The 21,545-nt window shown below is 56.8% G+C and overlaps 1 protein-coding gene across 1 annotated transcript in view; it reads right to left on the reverse strand.

Moving 5' to 3' along the window:
* The window catches only part of SDK2 (sidekick cell adhesion molecule 2), a 175,270-nt gene extending 156,389 nt beyond the window's left edge, over positions 1-18,881 (reverse strand). The window contains exon 1 of the mRNA XM_014956580.1: positions 18,805-18,881. Coding sequence (XP_014812066.1) covers positions 18,805-18,881 — 77 coding nt within the window. The remainder of the gene's footprint in view (positions 1-18,804) is intronic.
* Positions 18,882-21,545: the final 2,664 nt, after the last annotated feature.

Below are 21,545 nucleotides of genomic sequence, written 5' to 3' on the forward strand. Positions count from 1 at the left end.
GCGGGGGGTGGGGGGGGGGGGTCCCGGTGCTGGGACCCGCTCACCTCCATCGCAGGGGGTGGGGGCAGATGCTGCCATTTGTGCCTATTCCACATCCCCACTTAGTAATTGACAATTAAATTTAATTACACCTTTGAGAAATAATAGTGTAGGTTGGTTTAATGGGCCTGTCTGGAGCGGGGCGGGTTTTCTCCTTCGCCTTCCGCTCAATGAGGTGGGTGATGGGGTGAGGTTCATGGTGTGGTGGCACCGTTTGCTGGGCTGGGGTGCCAGGTGCTGGGGCTGAGCAGCAGCTCCGGGCACCCCATCGTCACCGCTTTGCCCTGGGGGATCCAGCAGCATCCACAGGGAAAATGCCATCGGCTTCACTCCGGCCCTGTGCTGGGGGATGCTTTCAGAAAGCTGAAGTTCCCCCAGAATGGCTTAATTATTTATCTCCGTAGAAAAGGCTGCACTGGCTTCAGCTGTTTCCAGCTCTGCTCTTTTTGCCTTTTTCTTTTTTATTATAAATTTTCTTTGAAACAATATCTCAGAGATCTCCCATTATTTGCTGCCTGATTCATGAATCCTTCAGACGCAATCACCGGTGGCTCTCAAGGTTTCTGCTGCAATTAGGGAGGTTTTCAAGACAGAGAGAGCACAGGCAGGTGTTTGGCAGGAGCCGAGGGGGACGGGGGGCTCGGCGACTAGAAAAGGCAGGGTATGAAACTGCTGCACTGGCTTCAGCTGTTTCCAGCTCTGCTCTTTTTGCCTTTTTCTTTTTTATTATAAATTTTCTTTGAAACAATATCTCAGAGATCTCCCATTATTTGCTGCCTGATTCATGAATCCTTCAGACGCAATCACCGGTGGCTCTCAAGGTTTCTGCTGCAATTAGGGAGGTTTTCAAGACAGAGAGAGCACAGGCAGGTGTTTGGCAGGAGCCGAGGGGGACGGGGGGCTCGGCGACCCCGGGGCTCCACAGCTGGGGGGAACCTGGAGCTCAACACCTCCCTCAGCCCGGCAGCCTCCACCTTCCCCATCCCCTTGATTCACAACCCTCTCTTTCTCTAATTAAAGATAATCACCTGCAATTACCTAATTAGTTATCTGATTTCTGCCCTCTGATCCCCTCCACGTCGCGTTCCCTCGGGGACGCTGCTCGGTGCCATCAGCACCCATGGGCACCCGCACCCACCCCGGTGACGAGCTCTGGGTGACCCAGCACCCAGGTGTCCCCAGGAGGGGACAGGATCGGTGGCCAACCCCCCAAACACCCCCCTTGCCCCCAGATGCTTGGAGACATCACCCTAGTGTGGCCCCAGCCACCCCCATGTCACCCCCAATGGGGCATGGGGACATGTGCTGGGGCCACACCAGCATGGGTGATGGGGCTGTGGGTGCTCTGGGGACCAGGGGCAAGGACACCCCGCCGGGGAGGGGAGTGATGCTCGAGGGATGTGGGGAGAATTTGGCCAGAAGTGGGTGGGAAGACCATTTCCAGGAGCCTGGGGAGGCAGTGGGGACACACGGACACCCCAGAATGCAAATAGTCCTTGGGGTCCCCAGAGCCACCGAGTGATGCAAAGATGCCAGCAAGAGGTGACCGGGTGTCAGAGATGTCCTCGGCATCCAAATATTCCCCCTGGAGAAAGCCAGGACATGGGCAGTGACGGTGGCACTTGGCATTGGCACCGTGGCCCTGCTCCAAGGGACGGGCACGGAGCCGGCAGAGCCACTGCCACCGGCTGGGGACGGGGACAATCCAGGCTGTTGGATGCACCGCGCAACCACGGAAGAAAAATTAGGCCAAAGCAGGGCCCGGCTCTCTCCCTCCCTCCGAGTGATCATCGCCCTCATTAAAAAACAACTAATTATTATTCTGGCTCATTAGCAATTATAAATCTCCAGCTCCGGTACTTCATTAAAAAAAATGACAAGTTAGCACTTAATTATGTTCCCCAGCAGCCCGAAGGGTGGAGGTGTTAACCCTCCCCACCCTGCTGCCCGCCAGCACCCACACCAGTGCCCACACCAGTGAAAGAACCCGCACCAGTGCCACCACCAGCACCCACACCAGTTCCAGTACCTACACTAGCACCCACATCAGTGCCAGCATCACCACCGGTGCCACCACCAGCACCCATACCAGTGCCAGTGGTGCCACCACCAGCACCCACACCAGTTCCAGTACCTACACTAGCACCCACATCAGTGCCAGCATCACCACCGGTGCCACCACCAGCACCCATACCAGTGCCAGAACCCACACCAACATCCACATCAGAGTCAGTACCTGCACCAGTGCCAGCACCCACACCAGAGGAAGCACCCACGCCAATGCCAGCATCAGCACCTGCACCAGTGATGGCACCCACAGTAGTACTAGCACCCACACCAGTGCCTGTACCCATACCAGCAGCCACACCAGTACCCACACCAGTGCCCACACTCCCACCAACCAGCTCCCAGGGTGAGAAGGCACTTCAGACTCCTCACCCCATCCTCTGCAGAGGGACACCGAGCCCTGGCATCTCCCTGGACACTGGTCCTGCAGCCACTGGGCTGGCTGAGCCTCCTCCTGGGGAGAGGGGAACTGGGAGGAGGCAAGAAACCAGCCCATACACCCAGCATCCATGTGGAATTTACAGGAGGCAGCAAAACCACCCCTTCCCAGAGGGCAAAGCTGGCCCATGGGCACGTGTCCCTGAGGAATGCCAGCTCCATGTCACCGCCACCACAGCCGGTGATGCTGCAGGTGATGCTGCAGGTCGCAGGGCAGAGGTTGCAAAGCAGCAGCCGGCAGCAAAGGTGAAGTTTGGTGCCAAAGCCACCCCTGGGGGTTGGACGAGGTGGCCTTTAAAGGTCCCTTCCAACCCAAACTCAAAGCAGAGCTGCTTTTAGGCAGGGCAGGCAGCTGCCTGCATCCCCAGCACCCAGCTGTCTCCCTGGCACAACACACAGCACCCGGAGCCTTCACCTTCCCGCTACCCGACCGATAATTGGCCACTAAATCCCTCCAGGGGAGAAATGGTGGGGGGAAAAAAAATTACAGCTGCGGAACTAGCTCTCCAAAATTATATCACCTTCTCTGACAGGATAATTGCTCCTTTTCCCCAAGATTTAGTACGGATCTCACATCCTTAAACAGTTGTGTGTTATTTTAAGGGCTCCCAGTGTTTTTCCCTCCTCTCGCAGGTAGCGCAGGATCCGGCGGCAGAGGTGGTGCCCCCCCACCGGCACAGCGAGCTATTTTGGGGTGGAAAATGGTGACAGTGGCACCGTGCATGGGGCCTGGGGAGGTGGCGGGGGGGTGATGCAGGGAAGTACATCCCTGTGGTACCCAGAGGAGATGCTGGGGGGGGTGATCCTGGTCCGGGTGTCACCAACGTCTGTCGTTGCACCGGCAAGGCCCCCGGCGCTGCGGCACCGGCGGCGTCCCTTGTTCTCCCTGCGCTCTAATGGCTACATCAATATTATCTCGCCTGCAACGTGCCCTCTGACAGATAAATTAATGACACGATGCAGAGCCCATGCGGCGCCAGGGAAGGACACGCACAGAGTATGGGGGGCAGACCCTGAGGACAGGGACAGTTTTCAGCCCTGGCACTCCAAGGAGGCAGGAATCCCTTTCCCTGAAACAGACCCCAGTTTTTGGGGTGCCTGGTGTGGAGAGTGTTGGGTCTGTGCCAAATCCGTGTGCTCCTTCCCAAACACTTGCCCCCCCAGGGAAAACCCTCCCCCTGGATTTCCTCCAGACTTTGATCCCACAGATCCATTGCAGCGAGCGATAAATCAGCCCGAGGATGCAGGAGCCTGATGGAGATGCCACCAACCAAGCCCCATCCATCACCGCCCCGGGTCTGACCCTGCTGTCCCCACCGCCGCCTGCCACCTGCCTCCCCTGCTTTGGGACCGTGGCCCTTGCACCCCCCCAGCCCCCCAGGGATGCTCTTCCATGGAGGGGACCCCCAGAAACGCCAGCCCCCCTCAGCACAGCCCAGGGCATTCATTAGTTTTCTGCCACCCCACACTGCCACCAGCCCTCTGCCAGCCATGGGAGGGGTGAGGGGACCCCCACGTCACCCCACTGTCCTCCTCACATCCTTGTTCCCTCCCACCCTGAACCATCCAGGGAGAGGAAAAGCAGTCCTTTCTATTGCATGTTTTGCTTTGAAAATAACCCCCCATTAAAGCGGTTTGGGATTACAGCCATTCAGGAGCCCAGGAGCATGAAAAGAAAAAGCATCTCCCTTACGAGGAAAGGCTGAGGGACTTGGGTCTTTTTTGTCTGGAGAAGAGAAGGCTGAGGGGGGATCTGATCAACACCTCTAAATACTTCAAGGGTGGGTGTCAGGAGGATGGGGCTGGTCTTTTCTCAGTGGTGCCCAGGGACAGGACAAGAGGAAATGGGCACAAACTTGACCATAAGATGTTCCACCTTAACGTGATGAGGAACGTCTTTTCTGTGAGGGTGGCAGAGCCCTGGCAGAGGCTGCCCAGAGAGGTGGTGGAGTCTCCTTCTCTGGAGACATTCAAACCCCACCTGGACACGTTCCTGTGGGACCTGCTCTGGGTGGCCCTGCTTTGGCAGGGGGTTGGAGGAGATGATCTCCAGAGGTCCCTTCCAACCCCTTGCGATTCTGTGAAAAGATGGCTCAGCAGGAGGCTCTCTGTCCTGCAAGCCCCATTCAGGAGCATCAATTGGCAACGCTGGGGAGCTGCTGCCCGATTACACCCCCGTGCCATTCACCAGTGCCCCCCAGCCGTGGGGCTGGCGTGGGGCTTGGCATCCTCCAGCAAAGGTTGGCATTGCCAACCTGCACCGAGCCACAGCGTGTCACCAGCCGTGCCCACCGCCACAGGGACCTGCCATCCCCATCCTTGGGAGCTGGCTGGGGCAGGACTGCAAGTCAGTAAATATATTATTTATTATTTCTATTACCCTTCTCCATTATTCATTGTTTAATTCGCTGCTATTCTATTATTAACTCTCCCAAGCGCTTTGGTGATGCTCTGACATGAAAGAGGCACCGCGAAATTTCTCTTCCCTGCCCTGGTCCTCGTGCCAGGACGGAGGTGGGATCAGTGGCCCCTGGCACGGCCATGCCCCCTCAGTGGCCATGGGGCTAGCTGGGGGGTGGCCACTGAGCCCAGAGCCGGGTCCCTCTCCCCATGTGCCACAGAGAAAACTGGAGCAAACTGTTTCCTAAAGCCCTTGGGGGCAGGATTTGGCAGCTCAGGAGTATTTTAACCGACTGAAAGCCCAGCTCTGGGTGTAACGCTGCCACCTTTGCTCCTGGGGGACTGGCACCCAGCCGCCTCCCTTGGGAATTTAGGTGGGTTTTACCCCCATGGGGGTCAGTGGGGCCGGTCACAGCCAAGCCCCTTCCCCTCCTCTCCCCCCCAGAGCTCAAAAAACTAAGGCACGGCTGCAAGTCCAGCCAGGGGGAAATTTGTGAAAAGAACCAAGAACCTTATTTTCCTTAAAAGTCAGGATTTGTGAGAAAAATGGCCTGAGCTCAGCTGCATGGGCTCCTGCTGTCCTGGGGCAGCACCGTGGGGCACGGGTGGCTGTCCCCAGCGGTCCCCCCACCGTCCCAGCATGGTGCTGGCATTAATCTTCAGGGGGGGGGTGAAGGAAGGAGCTGGGGGTTGCACATCCCTGGTCCCTCCAACTCCCGCTCTGCAGGGACCTCCCCAAAGGCTCTGAGCCACCATGAGCACCCCAAAATACAACAGCCCCTCTTATTCTTTGTCACTGGGTGGGGAGGGGACACTTTTGCTGGTGATTTCTTGCACAGCCAGACCCTGCCTGGTGTTCTCTGCCGCTGCCGAGGAGCTTCTCCGGGAGCCCAGGGAGCATCAGGCTGTTCAGCAAAGAGCTCTGGGTGTAATGGATGGGACACCCACGGAAACAAACACTTACAAATGACTCTAGCATTTACCTAAATGTCACGCCGCCTGCTCAGGTCCCCGGCTCCGCCGAGTTGGCAGAGGAGCTGCGCAGCGTTTCGGGGTGCCACCCGAACCCCAGGAGCTGCAGGGAGCCCTGTCCCACCCCGGCAGCCCCGGTCCCGGTGGATCCTTCCCATCTGGTGGGTGCCCACGGTGGCACAACCCCCCCAGCACCGTGTGTGGCCTTTTGGCAGAGCACCGTGAGAGAGCTGGGGAAGGCAAACCTCCCGGCTCCATCCCCAAATCTCCTCATCCATCATTTTTATTCCTCTTCCCTGTTCCCCTGGGTGAGGGGGAGCCAACTGGCTGGGCTGGGCTGAGCCCTCATTTATTCCAATTTATGAAAATGCATTCCTTCTCCACGTTCCTTCGTTTAGCCGGGCAGGCGGTGGTTACGGGTCGCCGTGGGGTGCCCAGGTCACACCCCAAGCACCAGCCTCCCCCCTCCTGTTGCTTTTCTGCTGAGATGGGCACATTTTTAGGTGGGGCAAAATCTGTTCCATCTCCCAGCACTCATCCAGGGCTGGGCATGATGGGTTCCATGGAGGAGATGGGTGATAACAAGGGATGCTCAGTTGGGGGATGCAGACACTGCTTCTCCCAAACCATCTCCATCTCCTGCATCACCCCGGTGGGATGCAGACACTGCTTCTCCCAAACCATCTCCATCTCCTGCATCACCCCGGTGGGATGCAGACACTGCTTCTCCCAAACCATCTCCATCTCCTGCATCACCCCGGTGGGATGCAGACACTGCTTCTCCCAAACCATCTCCATCTCCTGCATCACCCCGGTGGGATGCAGACACTGCTTCTCCCAAACCATCTCCATCTCCTGCATCACCCCGGTGGGATGCAGGGGGTGAGCTCCCTGGGGAGGGGCAGGGGACCACACCAGCTGCAGCCTCACAGCCCAGGGCAGCCCATCCTCCTCCTCAGATGCTCCCAGGAGATCCCACGGATGGGATGCCTTCCCTCCCAGCTGGCCAGAGACCTCTGTAAAGCATTAATGCCCGACACTGTTGGTACCGCAGGCTCCTGACAGCCCGTCACGGATTAATACCTGGGGTGGCTGCTTGTGGCAGCTCCAGCAGCTGCAGCAGGTCCCATATCACCACCGACAGCCGCAGTCAATCTCCTGCTGCTGCAGCTTGACGTTGGTTTTACCCGGGGTGAGGAGCGTGGCCCTGCCAATAAACCTCACCTCCCACCACCAATATGAGGGTGCAGCAACAACGGGCAGGTCCCTGCTCCGGGCTGGGCTGTGAGGAAGGAGATTTGGGATGCTGGGGGGGCATGGGGGGCAGCGAGCATCCCCCCCGCAGCCATGGGGATGTTTCCCACAGCCACCCGTGAGCCCCCGGGCCCCTCCGCGCCCGCCCGACATCCCCGGGAGAACGGCTGCTTTAAATTGCTCTGGTTAAATTATGCATTAGATTTTTAAAGAGCCGTTTAAGCTCGGAGCAAGATGTGGGGTTGGTTTTTGTTTTTTTTTTTTCTTTTAACAGCGCCTGATGCCCACCTCGGGCTGTTAAATTTAATCTGGGGCCCATCAGGTGGGTCATAATTTCTCCCGTTACTGAGACGTGGGAAGCGGCTCCAGCTCTGGCACGTGGGCACCACGGTGCCCGTTGGCACAGGCTCTCCCATGCCGGTGCCTCGCTCCAGGATTAGCTTTTTGGGGTGATTTTCAATGAGGTTCCATGGAGATGGTGAGATCCTGAGCCCTGCTGGCCCCTGCCTGCCATGATACATTTATAATGATGGCCAGGGAAAGAGATGCTCGTTAATTTGCTGGTGGTTGCAGCGAGGGCTGGGCTCTGCAGCTGGTGCAGAGGCAGGACCTGGCACCAGGAACCTCTCCAGATCTTGGTGGAGGTGATGGGGAAGAGGAAAAAGCATCCCCCAACCTTCCCTGGGGACCTGAGGGACCACAGCTGGGGCTCTGCTCCTCCATCACACCTCCCGGTGTCACCAAACCTGCCCCCAGCCCCGTGCCCTCCTCCAGCATTGGGGAACCGGGATGGTGAGGAGACACTTTAATCTCAATCAATTAGAAATAAGACAGTTCTAACAGCAGGGCAATAAAAGAACGCTTTAATTTTAGAGCTAATTAAATATCAACAATTGGAATGCAGCAACAGACAGTTAACCTGGAGTAACCCATTATTTATAAGGAATATAATGCATTGACTGGGGGGATGAAGTGAGTTGTAGTCATTTTAATATCAGCTGTCACAGTCTAACTGTTCTCTTTTGTCTCACTCCAGCACAATCATCTCGCTGGCTTCCTCCGGGACCATTACCACTTCCCTGCTCGACAGAAGATTAATTAAGCCCGGGTCCCAGCAGAGGACGGGCACGCGTGCTCCTGTCCCTGCTCGGTGAAGCGGGGTGACACCAGGGCGCAGCCTGGGCCCGGGGGCTCCACCAGCCCAGCCGAGCGAGGCGATGCCTCCTGCCCGAGGGTTCGGTTATAATTGCAACCCACCGACCGCCTGACAACTCATTAGAAGCTGTAAATTATTAATGGGGAGCGCTCGCAGCTCTGCCGGGTACCCCATCAACTGCAGTGACTCCAGGGATGGACAGAACCACAGTCCCAATGGGGACCAGGTGGGAACAGATTCCTTTTTTGGGGGGGAGGACACCCTGGCACCCCAAAACCTGCAGCAAAGCCCTCTGCTCCCCATGGTACCACAATTCCCTGGCCCCCTGTGCTGGGGAGCAGAGGAATGTGAGGGAAATCCTGAGCCCACCAGCCCTAGCGCAGCCCCCGGGATGTCCATGGGTGATGTCCATGGGTGGGCTCTCCACAGATGATGCCCATGGGTGGGCTCTTCACAGATGATGCCCATGAGTGATGTCCGTCAGTGATGATGTCCATGGGTGGCTCTCCATGGGTGATGTCCATGGGTGGCTCTCCATGGATGATGATGTCCATGGGTGATGATGTCCATGGGTGGCTCTCCATGGGTGAGATGTCCATGGGTGATGTCCATGGGTGATGGGAGCTGGGCAGGAGGAGATGCTCACCCCCAAAACAGCTGCTCAGCCAGGACACACATCCTCCCCGCAGCCCCCGAAGCCTCCGCTGCTGCAGCCCAGGCACATTCATCAGAGGTCTCTGGCAACTTCCCGGCCTGCTGCAGGGAAGTTCATTTAGTATGTGCAAAAGCACTATTTAATTTAGCACATTTGTTAGATTTTTTAATAGCTTCAGGGGCAGGGAGGAGCAGCAGGGACCCGAGAGCGAGTCCAGCCATCACAGGCAGGAGCTGCTGGTGCCTGGGCTCTGGAGGTCCCCGGCCAGACCAAAAGGGACACAGGGACAATGTGACACCATGAACCCCATGCAATTTCAGCCCCTGGGGATCTTCTGGCAGCCAAATAATTTGAGGTGGAATGAAAACCCCTGGCACGGGCTATGTCTCCACCAGCTTCACTCCCACTGCAGCATCGGTTGGGCAAAAGCAAAACTCCTACCTTCCCAAAATTGGAATTTTCCTCTGAAAAAGTTCCTCAAAACTCATTTTGGTCTCTGCAGGGTGCGTTCCTGCAGCTCACACTCAGCCACTGCACTGCCACCATCCCACCCCCATGCCACCACCATGCCATTTGTCCTCCCATCCCCATCCCAGCCCCTCTGAGGTGTCCCCCACACCTGGCCGGGGTCCGGAGCAGCTCGGTGGTGCCACGCTGGCTCATGCCCTCACCCTTCCATCCTCTCACCCTGCATGGCACTGCCACATTCCATGGGGGATGAGCCACCCCTGGCACATCAGGGATGCCCCATGCCACTAGCAGCCGCCGCTCCTGCATTTAGTAAGAGCTGCTGACAGTCAGATTCCCGCTAACAGAATTATTCCCATTATTCCCGTATTAAAGCCATAAATTGACTTTCCCTCTCAGTTATTGGCGCTGCCGCCGGCCTCGCCGCGTCCCGGCTGCCAGCGACGGGGCTGCCCATGGGATCTGAGAATATCTCACTTGGAAGGGACCCAGAAATATCATCAGGTCCAAGTCCAAGTGTCGGGGAGCTGCCCCCCGGGAGCGGGAGAGGGGAGGGAAGGGGGGATTTGGGGCCCCAGGAGAGGAGCGAGGAGCCTCTTGGGGTGAACCCAGGGCGCTTCACTCCGCCCGGAGAAAATGTTTTGACTCCATCACTGAGTTTTTGTTACAGGTCTGAAATACCGGCTTTAAAAAAGAAAAATGCCATCGTGTGACATCAAAAAAAAAAAAAAAAAAAAAAAAGAAAGAAAGTCAAGGAATTTACTTTGGGAAATGTCAAAATTAAACACTTCCCCAGCGAAATGTCTCACCAGCGAAAGGCTGGCAGCAATTCCCTCCCCCCAACCCCGCCAAGGCTGGCACTGTCACCCAGCCTCAAGCACCATCACTGGTGGCAGTGATTTGTCACCGAGCTGCCCCAACAGGAGCAGCCACGGGGGGTCAGGGAGGGCAGGGAGAGGGCAAACCCCCCCCCGGGCCACCCCTTCATTCACAACGTTTCCATGGGAGCTCATCGCGGCCCTAATTACTGGGAAAAATCACAGCCCTTTTCCACCTGCCAAAGCGAGAGAGGGGCTGCTCTGTGTGGGAAGTTACGTGGGATTTCATTAGTATTATTATTGTTATTATTTAATTCTGAAGGTTGTAGGATTTACAGCCCGAGCTTACTTATTATCAGACCCAGCCAAATAAAAATGATAGATTCCCGTGCCCGCTTTACAGCAGCTCTTGGTGGCTATTACGGTTGCTAAAAACGTTTTCTATTCACAAAAAAAAAAAAAAAAAAAAAAAAAAGAAGAAGAGGAAAGAAAGAAAAAAGGGAGAAGAAAAAGACCAAAAGGAAAAAATGCAATAGGAGCCAGGGAAATGATGGATTGCAGGAGATAATCCATCTTGTCAGCCTAGGACTACATAACCTTGATGTCAGCGGGTATTTTTCTCTGCCTGAGCTCTCCCGCTCGCCAGCACCGGGTCGGAGCCACAGCACAGGGATGGCTCCCACCACCCCTCTGGAAAACAGCCAGGATTTGGGGGTTCCCCTCATTCCCCTGTCCTGCGTGAGGAGGGGGATGCGAATCCTCCTCCCAGGGGGATGTGGGGGAGGACGGAGGATGTGGCAGGGTGGCCAGGGACAGCAGGGGACAGTCCTCAGGCACGTCCCGGTGGCAGCGCAGCCTCTGCTCCTTCCTCCCCTCAATCTTCTTTTTGTCATCTGCCAGTGTGTCCGTCCATCCCCCCTCCAGCTTCCCCGGCTCCCACCCCCCGCCGCCGCCGCGCTCTCCTCCCCGCGTCTCTGCCATTTTTATCTAACGCTGGCCGTGAAAATTGGTGTGAAATAAAAAAAGGCATCTCTGCCCACAGATGAAATCAATTGATTTGGCAGGTCGCCCGTGGACACCTCCGAGCAGCACTTCCAATTTGCAGGATGGACGCCGGCTCGGTGCAGTTTCTTCCCTTTCTTCTCGCTCAGGGACGTGCTTGGTCCCGGCGTGATGGGGGACAGGGATGATTTTGGGGACCCCACGGGGCTGGGCAGGAGCTGGAGCATCCCCGTGCTGTGGCTCTTCAGTCTCTCACCTCCCACCCTGCCTCTGTCTGGTCTGGCTCCATAGGTGGTCTCAGGGCTGGGGACAGTTCCCCAGGCGTGGGGCAGCCCCACATGTGGCAGGACACAGAGAGGACCAGGAGAAGCTGCACGTGGTGCTGGCACTACCCTGGACTCTGCTCCTTCCCTCCTCCATTCCCATCTTCCTCTGATCTCCATCTCTCCTCCATCCCCATCCCTTCTCCATCTCCATCCCCCTCCATCTTTGTCCTCTTGCTATCTCCATCCACCCTCCTTCTGTCTCCATCCCTCCATGTCAATCCTTCATCTCCATCCTTCCTCCATCTCCATCCCTCTTCCATCTCCATCCTTCTTCCATCTCCATCCTTCCTCCATCTCCATCCTTCCTCCATATCCATCCTGCTCCCCCCACTGGAGAACAGCAAAAATAGAGTCAAAAGGGTGCAAAACCAGTTCTCCCAAGACTTTGAGCAGCCGGATGGTTTTCCAGCCCCAGACTGGCTGTGTCCATCCCAAAAAACCCAGCAGCACACAGCAGGGGCAGCAGCCTGGGCTGCCAGCTGGGATGTGGCCACCCTTCCCTCCAACCACGGGAAACCATGGAGAAAACCCTGCAGAAGGATGGGGAGAGCTGGGAACGCAGCAACTCCTGACCCACACCGGTGGGGACCCATCTGCCCGGCCCCACCACCTCCTTCACATGCTGCCTCCATCCTGGCCAACACCAGCCCAGTTGCTGCCCAGAAGTTCAATGTTTCACAACTCACTTCATTGGGGCTTCAAGGCAAATGTGACGTTAATCATGAAAACCTTGATATTCTGCAGGAGACTTAAGCCCTGGAAGGGAAGGGGAAAAAAAAAAAAAAAACCAAAAAAAAAAAACCCCAACTGCTTTCTTAGCATCGCTTTCATTTTACTTTGAGGTTAATAGAAGGCTAATTTGAAAGCACTCAGTTAATGAGAAAGCTAAAAATACTCCTCCCATGCAGACCCTTCCTCCGTAGCGCCCGTCTCGGTGGCATCGGCTGCAGATGATGCTCCTCACAGCTTGGGGACACGGTGTCCCTCACCTGCCCCCTGTCCCCTACCCATGGGTCCCTCCTGATGGAGGAACATGGTGGCTTGGTGGCCTCCCCCGCAGGGACATGTCCCAGCCACAGCTGGGGTCACCCCATGGCCCCTGGGCAGGGCTGGGGCATGAGGGGGGGACATGTACAAGGGTCTGTGGGGCTCCGAGGACCTTGTGTTGGCCACATGTGGGGCAGGGGACAGGGATGGGGACAGCTGAGGCTTGCAGCCACACCATCATCTGCCAAAAATGAGCAGGGCTGTGGGGACCAGCACACCCATGAATTGTCACCCTGCATCCCCCCCGTCCCCGCTGCCTCCCCATCCCCAGGAACACGCCGCTGCCTGGGGAACCCCTTGTTTTCTGGTCCATCGCTCTGTGATGGGAAACTAATGTTGTGTGGCCGGTTACAGCCCAGCCCTGGGGACTTCAGGGGGGGACAATTCATGATCTGCCTTGAAAACGCCCCAGGGAGCCCTGAGCCAATGTGGGGGGCTCCCCCTTCACACCCCCTCACCCCACTGACACCCCCAGACTTCACGAGCCGCCTGCTCCCCTTTGGACCCTCTGCAGCTCCCAAGGGATGGGGGCACAGGGACAGGTGCCCACCACGCCATGGGGACGAGGGACAGAACTCAGCCACCCCAAGCACGAAACAGGGTTAATTAAGCTCCTCTGCCCCCCCCCGGGTGCGTGGACGGGCTCATCCATCTTTCTGCTCATCCTAGTTTAATTTCCACAGCAGTTCCCTGTATCCTTCCAGGAGCAGCTGATGATGCTCCCCCGGCATCCCAGTGAGTGGAGGGGATTTTCCAGCTGCCGGGGGGGGCTTGGGGGCCGGCTCAGCTTCATTCATCCGCAGGGTCCACCGGTTGCCTCCTCCTTGCCTGGGCACGGCCACTGGATCCCAGTTTGCCATCACGGAGCCTGGACCGGCTCCAGGCTCTGCAGGGGGGCTGGTTGTGGTGGGAGGTTCTGCCCGCCTGTGCCAGCCCCTGCCAGTTTGCCCTCCTGGGAGCTGGCACCTTCGCCAGCACTCCCAGCTCGCACGCAGCCACTCGGGATGTGGTTTAATTAGGAAATGAGCCGCATGGAAAATTGCGCGGTGGAGTGGAGCGTCTCCACTCTCAGGCTCGTGGCTCAGCTCCAAACCGGCGGAAAAATCACCCACGGCTGAGGACAACTCCTGGAGACTTTCCAGAGCTGGTGGTTGGGATCCGTGGCTGGTGGCTGCAGGGTGACACACGCGTGTGACACAGGGCTGAGGAGCTGAGAGCCACCAATGCCCAGGGGGGTCCTCAGCCATCTGAAAAGAAGCCACCTCCCCTGCACCCTGTATCTAAACTGCTTCTGAACTGAGGTCTGGGGGAGCCCTGGAGCCCTGCCCGGGCATTGCTGGGATTCAAGGAATTGCCCTGGTTCCCCTGGGAGATGCTGGGAGATGCCAGGATGTGCAGAGAGATACTGGGAGATGCTATGAGATGCTGGGAGATGCCAGGAGATGCTGGGAGATACTGGGACATGCTGAGAGATGATGGGATGTGCCAGGAGAAGCTGGGATGTGCTGAGAGATGCCGGGAGATGCCATGACCTGCTGGGAGATGCCATGACCTGCTGGGACATGCTGAGAGGTGCCATGAGTTGCTGGGAGATGCTGGGAGATGCTGAGAGATGCTGGGATGTGCTGGGAGATGCCGGGAGATGCTGGGACGTGCTGAGAGATCCTGGGAAATGCTGGGAGATGCTGGGAGATGCCAGTAGGTGCCAGGAGGTGCTGGGACAAGAGGACACACGCCAGGAGATGCCCCAGCCAGCAGCAGAGGCAGGGGCAGGCAGCGAGTGCTGGCTCTGCCTGTTGTCCCCGGCGCTCGTCTCTCCAAAGGTGCCCCAGAGATGCCAAAGCCTTTACAGCAGAATGGAGTTCAGAAGGACAGGGCTAAATCGCCTCCCCGGAATAAACGAGGAGACTTTCATTCCCTTTCCAGAGAGGCACATTAAAGGGTTTCTTGTTCTCCTTGCGGCAGAAAGGCCGTCCCTTTCCTGTCTCTCTTCTCGGCTCCTCCGGAGACAGACTCACACGTTTCCCCGCGTTCCCTTTGAGGAGGGCCGGGTGTGTTTAACCTTCGCTTCCCCGGGCAATTAAAAAGCTTTATTGGGGGGACACAGTGAGATGCTGGCGGGGGGAGAGAGGCACCGGGGGCACGCCGACAGCTCTGCTGCTGCCACCATCGCTCCCTCCAGCTCCCCGACTCCTCCTGATGGTTTAATTTTCCTCGGGGTTGAGGGGGGGAGAAGAAAAGCACTAGATAATTGTAGCGGAATGGGCTGATAAGTAATGTTTGGTATCCTTTTTACAACCATTCCCCAGGGGCCCATTATGGTAATTTTTCTTCTATAACTGGCAAATTGTATAACAAGTCAGATGATAAACTAGCAAGCCAGGCAGAAATTTGCATTTTAATACAACTGTCTAAATCATTTCCCCACGTAGGGCCGGACAGGGCACTTCAGCCACCTCTGCTGTACAGGGTCTTTTGCGGGGGTGAGGGTCGGGACCCCCCTCACTGGCCCTGGAAGGGTCTGTGGCCCCATGGTGAGGGCCATGCTGTGGGGCCAGGGGCTGCCATGGGGCTGGGAAGGGGGACCCCCCCACCCATTCATTGAAGCATTTCCTGGGATGCAATGTCCCCAAGCCACAATGTCCCCAAGTCCTGTGGCATGAAGTCCCCTTGCCCTGTGCTGTGATATCCCCAAGCCCTGCACCACAATGTCCCCAAGTCCTGTGCCCCAACATCCCAGATCTCTGCACTGTGATGTCCCCAAGCCCTGTGCCATGATGTCCCAAGGCTCTGTGCCATGATGTCCCCGAGCCCTGTGCCGTGATGTCCCCAAGCCCTGCCCATTCAGCAGGAGCTGTTAGCAACCCATTCACTGGAAATCTGAAGAGTGAAACACCAGGCTCCCCAACAGCTTTATAAATAGCTGCTCTGAGTCCGACTTGAACTTTTGATTAAACAGAAAAGAAAAAAAAACATTAAGGAGAGAGGAGAGGAGAGGAGAGGAGAGGAGAGGGGGGGAAAGCCCTGGATGCAGAAGCCATCAGCCATCCCTCTGTGGCCGCAGGGCACGTGCAGAGTTGCAGCATCCCTGGCATGCAAGGCCATTAAGGCAGAAGCTTGTACCTGTCCCTGCTCCAAACATGAAACCTAATTAAGATTTTATAAACACCTGCCCAGCGCAGAAAACTGCCACCGCATTAGCAAGGCAAATAATACCCAAATCAAGTTATTTTCTTGCCTTGTTTTAGTCCAGTTTTTAATTAGGTGGCTGCCACGACGTGGTGTGGCCCCGTGTAATCATGTCACTGTGATTTATCAGTGCCCTGCGCTGGAGTCACTGCCACCCTCCAACCTCTGCACCACGTCCTACGTGCTGGAGCACAGCGGGGAGCTGAGAATGTCCCTGTCCCCAGCCCTGTGGTGACTTGGAGACCCCCTCTTGCTGCCCTCCCCAGGAAGGGACAACCTGCTGGGCAATGACCACACTGGTACAGAGATATTTTCTTTAAATAACACCAAAAAAACCCACCCACAACAGAGAAGAAATGATCCCGTGTCTAAACTTTTAACAGGAAAGTTTTCAAGCAAAGCCTGATGGTGCCACCACAGCCTGTGCCACCACCCTGCCAGCCCGTGGGGACAATGACAGGTCCCCATGGGGTGCAGGGGAAGGAGGGGGGTGCCCCAGGATGGAGCTGCAGCGATGTGCCAGGGCGGCAGCACCCCGTTTTTTGGGGTAGGAAACGGGAAGACAGGGCTGCAGGGGAGGGGGGCTGGCCGCTGCGTGCCAGCTCTTCAAAGGACATTAAACCAGTTGCCACCGTCTTCCAGCATTAGCACAAGTGACACTCGCTTTGTACCCACATGTTTCCAGCGCGGAGCAGATGGCGAGGCCGCTGGATGCGATTCAGACCGAGCCGGGCACCGTATTTCCCCTGGATCCTCTGGGATGTTGGTTATCCGGCAGCCCGAGGGGCTCTGCCAGCTGCCAGCGCCTCCGGCTCCTCACCCGGCCTCCGGGAACAATCCTGGCACAGTCCCATGCTGCCGGGGCTCCGGCTGGGATTGGCTTCGGTTGAGGGCTTACGGGATGCTCGGGGCACTGCCAGCCACAACATTTGTGTTGCCAAATTGCCTCTGACGGAGGAAGGAGGGGGAAGAAACAAGCTGGTTAAAAGCAGGTATTTACCAAACGGTGGAGACATTTCCTACGCGGCACCTTGGTACCACCCTGGGTGATGACCATGTGTTTTGGGAGATGACCTGGCAACGCCATCGGGATGCAGGGATGCCCATCTTGGGTCCACCATGGATGTGGGCTGGGATGCTCAGGCCCCTGCGAGGTTTTTGGGAGGTTTTCTTGCCTCAGCCCAGTATAAGCAGGATGCTGGGGCTGGATCCATCCCCCCTGCATGCTGGCAGAGCCAGGCAGGTCTCCTCACCTCCCCCTTGCAGCCTGCCTGGCTCCTGCCAGCTCCAGTGCTGCTCTGTGATTGATGAAATAATTCAAGCCCGAATGACCGGGAGAGAGAAACGCCAGCACGTTGTCCTTTTTCTTGATATAAGGGAGAGAAGAAAACTGCCAGGGAGCTCTAATGGCAGAGTCAGGGAGAGGAGCCAGGGCGAAGCTGTGGGGCGGGAGGTTGAGCTCTGCCTGCCCGGGTGGGTGCGGGGTCCAGGGGGGTCCCTCAGGTCATCCCCTCGCCCCATCGCTGTCTCTGCTGATGGACGATGTTGGGCAGAGGCACCTGAGATGCCCAACTGGGTGCTCCCATTGTCCCAGACCCCCCCCTGCATCCCCCCCTGGCATCACCCCGCTCTCCCTGCCCTCCTAAACTTGCAATTTTCACCACTCTATGAATTCACAGCTGATTTCATGCCCCTTGGCAGGGCTTGGGCAGTGATTTCAGCCCGAGCTGGGGGATTTGCCACCCCATTTGCCAACACAAACCGGGCACACCGGGAGGGATGCTTTGCCTGGGAGCTCTCCTGAGCTCCTGCTCCAGGCAGGACAGCACCGGAGGGACGGAGGGATGGGGAATCCTTATGCCAGGCCCTGGGGGCCATGAATAACGAAAGAGGAATCCATAAGTAATTACATTCTAATTAATTAAGGATGATGGATAGAGGGGACCGGGTGACTCCACGCAAATCGCACAAGCTGCAAAGGGCTTCGCTCCTGCCACCACCAAATTGATTTGCTGGTTTGAAGGAGGGGGGAAAAAAAAATAAGAAAAAAAAATAAGAAAAGGAGCTTCACATTACAACATGTACAGCTCTGGAGGTACCATTGTGCTGTGGCTCCCTGGCCACCTGCCCCAGCAGGGTGTCCCAGCAGGGCTGGCACTGGGGCTGGCACATCCCGGTGCCGAATCCCGGCTGTGGCAGGGGTGAGGGGTGCGTGGCACGGAGCCAGGGTGGCCACTGAGCCAGGGCGGCTGCTTCGGGGGCCGAGGGACTTGGTTTTGCAGACCTCAGCCCCCGGGTTCATTTGCAACCTCTCCCACAAGCTCCTAATGACCTGGCAGCGGCGCGGCTGCCGTTCGGCGCGACAGCCGGCACTCGGCTGAGGGCTCCGCTGTCAGCCCGTGCTGCAATTAATTAGTGCTCTGTCTTATTAGCACTTTTATCTACTCAGCCCCGCGCAACGCAAACATCATGCTGCTCCCCATCCGAGGTGATGTGGTGCCATTTGGCCAGGGCCCAGCGAGGAGGTTGGGGGGCTGCAGCCCAGTGGGGTCCCCACACACCAGCATCCCTGAGGTGCCACCAAAGCTGTGCCAGAGCACCCATGTCCCCTCTCCAGGGACAGAGAGCCAGCACCCTCCTCGCTTTACACTTTGCATGTTGCTCTCTGGCTCTGCACATGTGTGCACACGCCTGCACACGCGTGTAGAGCCACACTCCCCCTCCCCGCTCCCGAGCATCTCCATTCCCAGGGTGGGCTGGCACGTCGTCAGCGAGTGGCTGTTGTTGCATTGCCCTGCAGACTAATTAAAGGCACCGGGGAGAGCGGGAACACCCTGACCAGGGGAAGGTTAATGGCTCACACCCATCTCGTGCACAGCGAGGGGAGGCTGGAGCTCGACTCAACTCCGCGGCATTAATTGCGGTATTGAGCGGCGCGGCGCGAGCGGCCCTGGAACTGTGCCTCGTCATTACGTTGCCGTGTTGATGTTCTTTAAGTAATTGGCAGCTTTTTCTAGGTCTCGTCCTCTGTTTATTTTCACAGGAGTCATCGCATGCGGCAGCTTCGCAAAGCCCAGTTCCCACCTTCAGTGGGATTGCACGGAAAAGCAGCCGGTAACGAGGTGATGGGGAAAATGAAGGGGCAGCAGCACAGGTGGGGATATTCCCTTGGGAAGGAAAAAACTCACCACCCAGGACCATGGGGCTGCTGGAAGTGGGTGACAGGGATGGACATGGCCATTGAGAGAGGAGCCCCCGAATTCCCAGGGAGGAACACATGGAATGTGTGCCAGGAATAAGAGGAGACCGGCAGGGATGCTTCACTGCTGGAGGAGATGGGATGGGGAGGTGAGGGGTGGGATGGGATGGGATGGGATGGGATGGGATGGGATGAAGTGCCATGGTTTTGGATGTCAGCAGAGCTGTGCCAGGGAACACACTGCTGTTTGGAGGTGACAGGCAGGTTGTCCCTGCCCGGCAGAGCCGGCACGGTGTGCCATGCCCGTGAGCTATGCTGGAGGGCACCAGGCCACTCGGCAGGGAGGCTGTGCCGCTGGTTAGCATTCTCCCGAGGATCCCAGCAGGTAATTACACACAGATTAAAAATGTAAGCAAAAGCAATTTTTCTTCCTCACAAGTCTGGGCAGAGACGTGCGACCTGGTGCTGAGGGGGAGGAAGGAGCCACGCTCGCTTTCTGGCTTTTCCCAGGGGGAAAGCGGGGTCCTGCCCCCCGCAGCACCCCACACCCCTCCATCCCCATCCTCCTCCTCTTCCTCCACAGCTGTGAGCTGCTGGACCCTCCTTGAACCCGGCCTCTCCCCTCCGTGGTGGCACCTAGCAGGCTTCAGAGAGCAGCCAAGGAAGGGAGCTCCTGCTGCAAAGGGCACATTGCTCCAAATTCATTCCCTTTCTGTGATCACTGGCTTTTAGCAGCCCAGGGAAGGAAAAGTGTCGTTTAAGAAAAAGCATATTTTTTTAAAAAAATTGCCAACATCCCTTTAATTAAGCGATAAAATGAGTGAGAGCATGAGGAACTGCACGCTGATTCATCCTGAAGACGTTGGGCACGGGGCCAGGAGGATCTTCTTACTGCAGCAATGAGATTTCATTAAAAAAAGTTTTATTTTAATTTAAAAAACAAAACAAAACAAAAACAAAAACAAACACCACACTTGTTAATTTAACCAAGAGGCTAAAAAGTCATGAGCAGAGAAAACTGCCTTCTATGAACTCGCCACCACACGAGCCCCAACGCCGCTCGCTTCCCGCACGGGGAAACACTTGAGCCACCACTTCCCTTCCCCGTTCCTACATTTTAATCCAAAATTATTTTACTGCCCACCAAAGAAAAAAAAAAAAAAAAAGAAGAAAGTGCATAAGTAGTCATTTATTAACAGCTATAAGTATCATTAGGCAGAGATATGTGGTAAAATATAGATTACACCGGGAAGAACCAAGTATCCGAGTGCCATTTTTCCTGTTCAGCATGTCATTACACATCCCGTCGTGGCGTATCACAGCGATGATTAGTAGCATCAAATGACTTCTGAAAAATGATTATGTGCCATTAAAAACATTAGTCTGTCTGAAACCAGCACAAACAAATGGCCGTGCTGGGGATGAGTCATTAGCTCCGGGGCTGGGGGATGTGATGGGAATCCCGGAGACGCCGTGGGTGTGACCGGAGGGGGCTGGGGGGGCACCTGGGGAAAGAGGGTGGTGAAACCACCAGCGGGGAAAAAGCTGACAGATCGAGGGGTTTTGTCACCTGAGTGGGTGCTGGGATGGCGGATGGGGGGACCCATGGGGATGGGGGTCACAGGATGGGTGCAGGAGGAGACTGTAAATAGCTCCTCTCCTGCAGGTCGCAGACGTGGAGCTCCCCCTGCTCTGCTCTCAGCTCATCCCGCTCTGTCCTTCCCTCTCACCAGTGGCAACTCCAGAATGTGGCCCAGGAACCTCCGAGACCTGGCACAGACTTGTCTGCATGTACTGGTGCGTCAGCTCCACCACTTCAACCCGTCACTCCAACCCATCGCTCCAGCCCCATTTCCCCCAAGTCCATTTCCCCATCTCCATCACACCAAACCATTGCCCTGGCTCCACCCAAACCATCACCCTGGCCCCATCACCCCTAACCATCACCCCAATGCCATCACCCCAACCCATTTACTTGGCCCCAACCCATTACCATGGCTCCATCACACCTATACATCATCCCAATCCATTGTCTTGGCTTCATAATCGCAATCCATCCATCACATCACCCTGGCTCCATCACCCCAAACCATTTTCCTGGCCCCAACCCATTACCATGGATCCATCACCCCAACCCATCACCCCGGACCCATCACCCCGGACCCATCACCCTGGTCCCATCACCCCACCTCCATCACCCCAACCCATCACCCCACCTCCATCACCCAAACCCATCATCCCAGCTTCATCACCCTGGACCCATCATCCCAACCCATTACCCTAGACCCATCACCCCAAACCATCACCCCAACCCATCACCCCAGCTCCATCACCCCATCCCATCACCCTGCCCTCCCCACCCCACGGCTGTGCCCACACCCTGTCAACTTGCTGCCGGCACTTCGCTCCCTGCTGTTTCCACTTTAAGGGGACATAAATCCAGTTAGTACATCCAAAGAAGAAAAATCAAAATGTCACATCTGTGGAGACGGTTCAATTGAAGGGGTATTGATTG

The sequence above is a fragment of the Calidris pugnax genome, unplaced genomic scaffold, assembly GCF_001431845.1.
Source record: "Calidris pugnax isolate Ruff unplaced genomic scaffold, ASM143184v1 scaffold312, whole genome shotgun sequence".
Lineage (NCBI taxonomy): Eukaryota > Metazoa > Chordata > Aves > Charadriiformes > Scolopacidae > Calidris > Calidris pugnax.